The sequence below is a fragment of the Oncorhynchus kisutch genome, linkage group LG29, assembly GCF_002021735.2.
Source record: "Oncorhynchus kisutch isolate 150728-3 linkage group LG29, Okis_V2, whole genome shotgun sequence".
Taxonomy (NCBI): Eukaryota; Metazoa; Chordata; class Actinopteri; order Salmoniformes; family Salmonidae; genus Oncorhynchus; species Oncorhynchus kisutch.
This window is the reverse complement of record NC_034202.2, coordinates 43,034,142-43,044,758: the sequence shown is the minus strand read 5'-3', so window position 1 is coordinate 43,044,758 and position 10,617 is coordinate 43,034,142. Positions and strand designations below refer to the sequence as shown.

The following is a 10,617-nucleotide window of genomic DNA, read 5'->3' as shown; positions in this document are numbered from 1 at the left end:
AGGTAATCCCTCACCACGCCCCCTACGTCAGGTAATCCCTCACCATGGTCAGGTAATCCCTCACCACGCCCCCTACATCAGGTAATCCCTCACCACGCCCCCTACATCAGGTAAGCCCTCACCACGCCCCCTACGTCAGGTAATCCCTCACCACGCCCCCTACATCAGGTACGCCCTCACCACGCCCCCTACGTCAAGTAATCCCTCACCACGCCCCCTACGTCAGGTAATCCCTCACCATGGTCAGGTAATCCCTCACCACACCCCCTACATCAGGTAATCCCTCACCATGGTCAGGTAATCCCTCACCACGCCCCCTATATCAGGTAATCCCTCACCACGCCCCCTACGTCAGGTAATCCCTCACCACACCCCCTACGTCAGGTAATCCCTCACCACGCCCCCTACGTCAGGTAATCCCTCACCACACCCCCAACGTCAGGTAATCCCTCACCATGGTCAGGTAATCCCTCACCACGCCCCCTACATCAGGTAATCCCTCACCACGCCCCCTACATCAGGTAATCCCTCAACACGCCCCCTACATCAGGTAATCCCTCACCATGGTCAGGTAATCCCTCACCACGCCCCCTACGTCAGGTAATCCCTCACCACGCCCCCCTATGTCAGGTAATCCCTCACCACGTCCCCTACATCAGGTAATCCCTCACCACGCCCCCGACATCAGGTAATCCCTCACCACGCCCCCTACATCAGGTAATCCCTCACCACGCCCCCTACGTCAGGTAATCCCTCACCACGTCCCCTACATCAGGTAATCCCTCACCACGCCCCCTACATCAGGTAATCCCTCACCACTCCCCCTACGTCAGGTAATCCCTCACCACGCCCCCTACATCAGGTAATCCCTCACCACGCCCCCTATATCAGGTAATCCCTCACCACGCCCCCTACATCAGGTAATCCCTCACCATGGTCGGGTAATCCCTCACCACGACCCCAACATCAGGTAATCCCTCACCATGGTCAGGTAATCCCTCACCACACCCCCTACATCAGGTAATCTCTCACCACGCCCCCTACGTCAGGTAATCCCTCACCACGCCCCCTATATCAGGTAATCCCTCACCACGCCCCCTATATCAGGTAATCCCTCACCACACCCCCTACATCAGGTAATCCCTCACCACGCCCCCTACGTCGGGTAATCCCTCACCATGGTCGGGTAATCCCTCACCACGCCCCCTACGTCAGGTAATCCCTCACCATGGTCAGGTAATCCCTCACCACGCCACCTACATCAGGTAATCCCTCACCATGCCCCCTACGTCTGGTAATCCCTCACCATGGTCAGGTAATCCCTCACCACGCCCCCTATGTCAGGTAATCCCTCACCACGCCCCCTACGTCAGGTAATCCCTCACCATGGTCAGGTAATCCCTCACCACGCCCCCTACATCAGGTAATCCCTCACCACGCCCCCTACATCAGGTAAGCCCTCACCACGCCCCCTACGTCAGGTAATCCCTCACCACGCCCCCTACATCAGGTACGCCCTCACCACGCCCCCTACGTCAAGTAATCCCTCACCACGCCCCCTACGTCAGGTAATCCCTCACCATGGTCAGGTAATCCCTCACCACACCCCCTACATCAGGTAATCCCTCACCATGGTCAGGTAATCCCTCACCACGCCCCCTATATCAGGTAATCCCTCACCACGCCCCCTACGTCAGGTAATCCCTCACCACACCCCCTACGTCAGGTAATCCCTCACCACGCCCCCTACGTCAGGTAATCCCTCACCACACCCCCAACGTCAGGTAATCCCTCACCATGGTCAGGTAATCCCTCACCACGCCCCCTACATCAGGTAATCCCTCACCACGCCCCCTACATCAGGTAATCCCTCAACACGCCCCCTACATCAGGTAATCCCTCACCATGGTCAGGTAATCCCTCACCACGCCCCCTACGTCAGGTAATCCCTCACCACGCCCCCTATGTCAGGTAATCCCTCACCACGTCCCCTACATCAGGTAATCCCTCACCACGCCCCCGACATCAGGTAATCCCTCACCACGCCCCCTACATCAGGTAATCCCTCACCACGCCCCCTACGTCAGGTAATCCCTCACCACGTCCCCTACATCAGGTAATCCCTCACCACGCCCCCCTACATCAGGTAATCCCTCACCACTCCCCCTACGTCAGGTAATCCCTCACCACGCCCCCTACATCAGGTAATCCCTCACCACGCCCCCTATATCAGGTAATCCCTCACCACGCCCCCTACATCAGGTAATCCCTCACCATGGTCGGGTAATCCCTCACCACGACCCCAACATCAGGTAATCCCTCACCATGGTCAGGTAATCCCTCACCACACCCCCTACATCAGGTAATCTCTCACCACGCCCCCTACGTCAGGTAATCCCTCACCACGCCCCCTATATCAGGTAATCCCTCACCACGCCCCCTATATCAGGTAATCCCTCACCACACCCCCTACATCAGGTAATCCCTCACCACGCCCCCTACGTCGGGTAATCCCTCACCATGGTCGGGTAATCCCTCACCACGCCCCCTACGTCAGGTAATCCCTCACCATGGTCAGGTAATCCCTCACCACGCCACCTACATCAGGTAATCCCTCACCATGCCCCCTACGTCTGGTAATCCCTCACCATGGTCAGGTAATCCCTCACCACGCCCCCTATGTCAGGTAATCCCTCACCACGCCCCCTACGTCAGGTAATCCCTCACCATGGTCAGGTAATCCCTCACCACGCCCCCTATATCAGGTAATCCCTCACCACGCCCCCTACATCAGGTAATCCCTCACCACGCCCCCTACATCAGGTAATCCCTCACCACGCCCCCCTACATCAGGTAATCCCTCACCACACCCCCTACATCAGGTAATCCCTCACCATGGTCAGGTAATCCCTCACCACGCCCCCTACATCAGGTAATCCCTCACCACGCCCCCTACGTCAGGTAATCCCTCACCACGCCCCCCTACATCAGGTAATCCCTCACCATGGTCAGGTAATCCCTCACCACGCCCCCTACATCAGGTAATCCCTCACCACGCCCCCTACGTCAGGTAATCCCTCACCACGCCCCCCTACATCAGGTAATCCCTCACCATGGTCAGGTAATCCCTCACCACGCCACCTACATCAGGTAATCCCTCACCACGCCCCCTACGTCAGGTAATCCCTCACCATGGTCAGGTAATCCCTCACCACGCCCCCTACATCAGGTAATCCCTCACCATGGTCAGGTAATCCCTCACCACGCCCCCTACGTCAGGTAATCCCTCACCATGGTCAGGTAATCCCTCACCACGCCCCCTATATCAGGTAATCCCTCACCACGCCCCCTACGTCAGGTAATCCCTCACCACGCCCCCTACGTCAGGCAATCCCTCACCACGCCCCCTACGTCAGGTAATCCCTCACCACACCCCCAACGTCAGGTAATCCCTCACCATGGTCAGGTAATCCCTCACCACGCCACCTACATCAGGTAATCCCTCACCATGCCCCCTACGTCAGGTAATCCCTCACCATGGTCAGGTAATCCCTCACCACGCCCCCTACGTCAGGTAATCCCTCACCACGCCCCCTACGTCAGGTAATCCCTCACCACGCCCCCTACTTCAGGTAATCCCTCACCATGGTCAGGTAATCCCTCACCACGCCCCCTATATCAGGTAATCCCTCACCACGCCCCCTATATCAGGTAATCCCTCACCACGCCCCCTACATCAGGTAATCCCTCACCACGCCCCCTACATCAGGTAATCCCTCACCACGTCCCCTACATCAGGTAATCCCTCACCACGCCCCCCTACATCAGGTAATCCCTCACCACACCCCCTACATCAGGTAATCCCTCACCATGGTCAGGTAATCCCTCACCACGCCCCCTACATCAGGTAATCCCTCACCACGCCCCCTACGTCAGGTAATCCCTCACCACGCCCCCCTACATCAGGTAATCCCTCACCATGGTCAGGTAATCCCTCACCACGCCACCTACATCAGGTAATCCCTCACCACGCCCCCTACGTCAGGTAATCCCTCACCATGGTCAGGTAATCCCTCACCACGCCCCCTACGTCAGGTAATCCCTCACCACGACCCCAACATCAGGTAATCCCTCACCATGGTCAGGTAATCCCTCACCACACCCCCTACATCAGGTAATCTCTCACCACGCCCCCTACATCAGGTAATCCCTCACCACGCCCCCTATGTCAGGTATCCCTCACCACGCCCCCTACGTCAGGTAATCCCTCACCACGCCCCCTACGTCAGGTAATCCCTCACCACACCCCCTACATCAGGTAATCCCTCACCACGCCCCCTACATCAGGTAATCCCTCACCATGGTCAGGTAATCCCTCACCACGCCCCCTACATCAGGTAATCCCTCACCACGCCCCCCTACATCAGGTAATCCCTCACCACGCCCCCTACATCAGGTAATCCCTCACCATGGTCAGGTAATCCCTCACCACGCCCCCTACATCAGGTAATCCCTCACCACGCCCCCTACGTCAGGTAATCCCTCACCACGCCCCCCTACATCAGGTAATCCCTCACCACGCCCCCTGCGTCAGGTAATCCCTCACCATGGTCAGGTAATCCCTCACCACGCCACCTACATCAGGTAATCCCTCACCACACCCCCTACGTCAGGTAATCCCTCAACATGGTCAGGTAATCCCTCACCACGCCCCCTACGTCAGGTAATCCCTCACCACACCCCCTACATCAGGTAATCCCTCACCACGCCCCCTTACATCAGGTAATCCCTCACCACGCCCCCAACGTCAGGTATTCCCTCACCACACCTCCAATATCAGGTAATCCCTCACCATGGTCAGGTAATCCCTCACCAAGCCCCCTACATCAGGTATTCCCTCACCATGCCCCCTACATCAGGTATGAGTGATTGTTTTGGGGGATTTAATGTGGTCACATCCATATCACACCTCCACCAAACATACCTCCAAGATAGCTGAAGAAACAGTTTTAGGAAAACGTGTTGTTCATTACATATTATTGGAAAATTTAGAGAAACATTTCACCAACTGAACGCACCCCTATTTATGTATTATTTGTTTGGTTGACAGGGACGTTGCCGTGGATACCGTGAAGACGGGGATGGGCGGAGCCACAGGTAACAAAGGGGGAGTGGCCATCCGCATGCTGTTCCATACGACCAGTATCTGTTTCGTCTGCTCCCACTTCGCTGCCGGCCAATCACAGGTCAAGGAGAGGAACGACGACTACAACGAGATCACACGCAAACTCACCTTCCCCATGGTAACCACACACACACACACACAGACACACAGACACAGACACACACACACAGACACACACACACACACACACACACACACACACACACACAGACACACACACACAAAATATGGTTTACTCATGTTAACACATTGCTCTTCTCTCTCCTGTGTTTCTTGACTGTACTTTTCTCTCTGTGTGTGTGTGTGTGTGTGTGTGTGTGTGTGTGTGTGTGTGTGTGTGTGTGTTTAATCCTCCTTTTTTCTCTCCCCCAGGGTAGACTGCTCTACTCCCACGACTACATCTTCTGGTGCGGGGACTTTAACTACCGCATCAGTCAGCCCAACGAGGAAGTGAAGGAGTTAATCAGACAACAGAACTGGGAAGCCCTGACCGCCGGGGACCAGCTGGTGGACCAGAAGAACCAGGGACTGGTAAGGAGACACACACACACACACACACACACACACACACAGTTTGTATTTCTATTAGGTCTTTGTGGGATGTCACTTCTTGCCACTAAGGGGCAGTAACACATTATGGGTCAGGTCATAGGTCAGGGGGGGCAGGAATACATTATGGGTCAGGTCATAGGTCAGGGGGGCAGTAACACATGATGGGTCAGGTCATAGGTCAGGGGGGGCAGTAACACATTATGGGTCAGGTCATAGGTCAGGGGGGGCAGGAATACATGATGGTCGTCAGGTCATAGGTCAAGGGGGGCAGTAATACATGATGATGATCAGGTCATAGGTCAGGGGGGGCAGTAACACATTATGGGTCAGGTCATAGGTCAGGGGGGGCAGTAATACATGATGGGTCAGGTCATAGGTCAGGGGGGCAGTAACACATTATGGGTCAGGTCATAGGTCAGGGGGGGCAGTAATACATGATGATGGTCAGGTCATAGGTCAGGGGAGCAGTAACACATTATGGGTCAGGTCATAGGTCAGGGGGGGCAGTAATACATGATGATGGTCAGGTCATAGGTCAGGGGAGCAGTAACACATTATGGGTCAGGTCATAAGTCAGGGGGGGCAGTAATACATGATGATGGTCAGGTCATAGGTCAGGGAGGCAGTAATACATGATGATGGTCATAGGTCAGGGGGGCAGTAATACATTATGGGTCATAGGTCAGGGGGGGCAGTAATACATGATGATGGTCATAGGTCAGGGGGCAGTAATACATGATGGGTCAGGTCAAAGGTCAGGGAGGCAGTAATACATGATGATGGTCAGGTCATAAATTAGGTCTTAGGTTAGGTTTTCAATTATAAATCAATCTTAATGTGAATTGGATTTAAAAGGATAATTGTCTGTGTCCAACTCAGATATTTCTGCCTCACTGTTCTAAGCCAAAGCCATCTCTGGTTGTTGGCCACGTGTATTATCTCTGGTTGTTGGCCAGGCGTATTATCTCTGGTTGATGTTGGCCAGGCGTATTATCTCTGGTTGATGTTGGCCAGGCGTATTATCTCTGGTTGTTGGCCAGGCATATTATCTCTGGTTGATGTTGGCCAGGCGTATTATCTCTGGTTGATGTTGGCCAGGCGTATTATCTCTGGTCGATGTTGGCCAGGCGTATTATCTCTGGTTGATGTTGGCCAGGCGTATTATCTCTGGTTGATGTTGGCCAGGCGTATTATCTCTGGTTGATGTTGGCCAGGCGTATTATCTCTGGTTGTTGGCCAGGCGTATTATCTCTGGTTGTTGGCCAGGCGTATTATCTCTAGTTGTTGACCAGGCGTATTATCTCTGGTTGATGTTGGTTATCTTGTCTCTTCTGTAATGGCTTGATTGCCTAACTACGTTCGCTCTCGTTGTCAGTTATTACAATATGACCTTTTCCTCTACTATGTCCCATCATGCCGTCAATTACCTCTCCGGTGTGTGGATGCTAAATCCCATGGAGGTTTATATAATATGCCCAGAAATAAATCAGTCGGTCCTTGTTGGAGGAGGGGTGATTGAAGCAGAATGATATCCCCAGAAATAAATCAGTCGGCCCTTGTTGGAGGAGGGGTGATAGAAGCAGAATGATATGCCCAGAAATAAATCAGTCGGTCCTTGTTGGAGGAGGGGTGATTGAAGCAGAATGATATGCCCAGAAATAAATCAGTCGGCCCTTGTTGGAGGAGGGGTGATAGAAGCAGAATGATATGCCCAGAAATAAATCAGTCGGTCCTTGTTGGAGGAGGGGTGATTGAAGCAGAATGATATCCCCAGAAATAAATCAGTCGGCCCTTGTTGGAGGAGGGGTGATAGAAGCAGAATGATATGCCCAGAAATAAATCAGTCGGTCCCTGTTGGAGGAGGGGTGATTGAAGCAGAATGATATGCCCAGAAATAAATCAGTCGGTCCTTGTTGGAGGAGGGGTGATTGAAGCAGAATGATATCCCCAGAAATAAATCAGTCGGCCCTTGTTGGAGGAGGGGTGATAGAAGCAGAATGATATGCCCAGAAATAAATCAGTCGGTCCTTGTTGGAGGAGGGGTGATTGAAGCAGAATGATATGCCCAGAAATAAATCAGTCGGTCCTTGAGTTGGGCCAAAAGGTCACTGGTTTCAAATACCAGAAACGGCAAGGTGGAACAAATCTGCCCTCAAGCAAGGCAGTTAACCCCCAACAACAAGTTCTCCCCTGGGGACCGATAACATGGATGTTGATGAAGGCAGCCCTCCGCAGTTCTCTGATTCAGTGCGGTCGGGGTAAATACAGACGACACATTTAGTTTGAATTCATTTGTACAACTGACAAGGTTGTACCCTTTTCCCTTCCCTTTCCTGCGCCATCCGTCTACACAAGGGTTATTTTTTAAGAATCTCCTTAACTTTCTGGATTGGCTGTATCCATTTGCAAAGCAAACAACCCGTTTTACTCTGGCAACGCCAGGATTTAAAAAATGTGTGATCAAGTGTTTTTGGTTGACATTTTCTGAAGGCTGGCTCATCGCACAGTCCCGTGGACTTGTCAGACCGGATGAATAAATGAACCAGTGGTTGCCACGTGTCTAGCTCTTCTACTGACGTTGACGTGCTGCTACTACTAATATCTGCTCTCTGTCACCTCGTCTTCATCCTCTGATGGTTTCTATGATTCTTTGCGGATGCTGTTCAGATGAACTTTGAACTTTCCATTTTGACCTCTGTTCCACACGCTGCCTTCTTCTGACACCACAATACATTTTGCTTTTGTTCTTTCCAAACAGTGTACTCAAAACAATCGCAAACAAGGGTTTTACCATTGTTCCCTCCTATTGGTTCATGCTCTCAGATTTCTTCCCTTGTTAGCTTGCTGATAGGTATCGATAGTGATACACCAGCCAGGCCTATTTGAAACATCGCCATCTACTCGTGGCATTTACCCTCCAGATTCAGAAGCTCGAAAACCCCATTAGAAGAAAAAGCTTGAAAACCCCATTATATTTTTGCCCTAAGTCTAGTACATCTACAGGTAATTTACCAAAGTTACCAGAATCATCAGTCATTTTGGCAATTAACAGGTAATCTATGGTAACTTTGGTCATTTATACTTGAATACCTTGTAAAAAAAAATCTATTCATATATAGTATAAAGAATTGTTATATCTGTGTCCAGTAGTTTCTAGTAAACAGACCAGATGGTTCATGAGTTTCTAGTAGACAGACCAGATGGTTCATGAGGTTCTAGTAGACAGACCAGATGGTTCATGAGGTTCTAGTAGACAGACCAGATGGTTCATGAGGTTCTAGTAGACATACCAGATGGTTCATGAGAAAATTGTCTAATTAATGAAAAAAGCATCTAATCAACAATGGTGTTATTTTCAATTAACTCTGAAAAGCTTCCAACTATTGTCTTCAACTGCCACCAGTTTGGCCCCAAAACATTTACAACAAAAATGAAACCTTAATATTTAACACCAATGGTATTCACTAAGTTGATGGTTTTTATTTAGGATAATGTTTTACGCTGTTGTCATTCAATTATTATAAAAAAAAATCATATTTGTTTTTTAAAATATATTTTATAAGTGATAATCTGAACTACCTAAAAAGGCCACTAGATGTCATCTGATAAAATTTCGTAATATTTCTTGAAAGTTACCAGAATTCTTGTAGTTTACTGGTAAATTTATACCCTCCCTTTGTAACCCTTTTGATGACCCATACAACCAACAGCCATACAACATAAACCAACCAGGCCCTAAGAGGTCTTTCTGAGCTATCTAACCTCTACCGCTACCGCCTCTAACCCTGTCTAGGTGTTCTGTTGGTTCAGTCTTAGTTTGAGGCAGTGTCTATCTCCTCTCTGTCCTGTCTCCTCCTCTAGGTGTTCCGTGGGTTCAGTCTTGGTTTGAGGCCGTGTCTAACTCCTCTCTGTCCTGTCTCCTCCTCTAGGTGTTCCGGGGGTTCATCGAGGGCAATTTGGACTTTGCTCCCACCTATAAGTACGACCTGTTCTCTGACGACTATGACACCAGTGAGAAGTGTCGTACCCCCGCCTGGACCGACCGCTGCCTATGGAAGAGGAGGAAGTGGAACTTCGACAAGACTGGTGAGAGAGGTCGGCTTGGTGTTCGGAGCATGTCTGGTCCGTCTCACTGGTTTAAATGGTGGATTGGTAGTGTGGGAGGATGTCTGGTCCATCTCACTGGTTTAAATGGTGGATTGGTAGTGTGGGAGGATGTCTGGTCCGTCTCACTGGTTTAAATGGTGGATTGGTAGTGTGGGAGGATGTCTGGTCCGTCTCACTGGTTTAAATGGTGGATTGTTATTCAAGTATAAAGCAGCCATGCTCTGAGTTTTTAACATAAAGTACACGTTTACTGTGTGTGTGTGTGTAGCGGAGGAGATGAACATGGTCGGCCCAGTGGGAGAAGCAGAGGAACAGCAGCAGTACCCCTGGAGCCCTGGGGAGCTGAAATACTACGGGAGGGCTGAGCTCAAGACCTCTGATCACAGGTAACACACACACACACACACACACACACACACACACACACACACACACACACACAGGACTCTGAAATACTTCGGGAGGGCTGAGCTCAAGACCTCTGATCACAGGTAACTCACACACACACACAGGACTCTGAAACACTACGGCAGGGCTGAGCTCAAGACCTCTGATCACAGGTAACTCACACACACACACACACACACACACACACACACACACACACACACAGGACTCTGAAACACTACGGCAGGGCTGAGCTCAAGACCTCTGATCACAGGTAACTCACACACACACACACACACACACACACACACACACACACACACACACACACACACACACAGGACTCTGAAACACTACGGCAGGGCTGAGCTCAAGACCTCTGATCA

At 51.3% G+C, this 10,617-nt stretch overlaps 1 protein-coding gene across 1 annotated transcript in view; it reads left to right on the top strand.

The window, feature by feature from the left end:
* synj1 (synaptojanin 1) overlaps window positions 1–10,617 on the top strand; it is a 105,503-nt gene that overhangs the window by 71,321 nt on the left and 23,565 nt on the right. Inside the window, exons 17-20 of the mRNA XM_031809095.1 lie at window positions 5,111–5,303; window positions 5,558–5,716; window positions 9,667–9,823; window positions 10,113–10,230. Coding sequence (XP_031664955.1) covers window positions 5,111–5,303; window positions 5,558–5,716; window positions 9,667–9,823; window positions 10,113–10,230 — 627 coding nt within the window. The remainder of the gene's footprint in view (window positions 1–5,110; window positions 5,304–5,557; window positions 5,717–9,666; window positions 9,824–10,112; window positions 10,231–10,617) is intronic.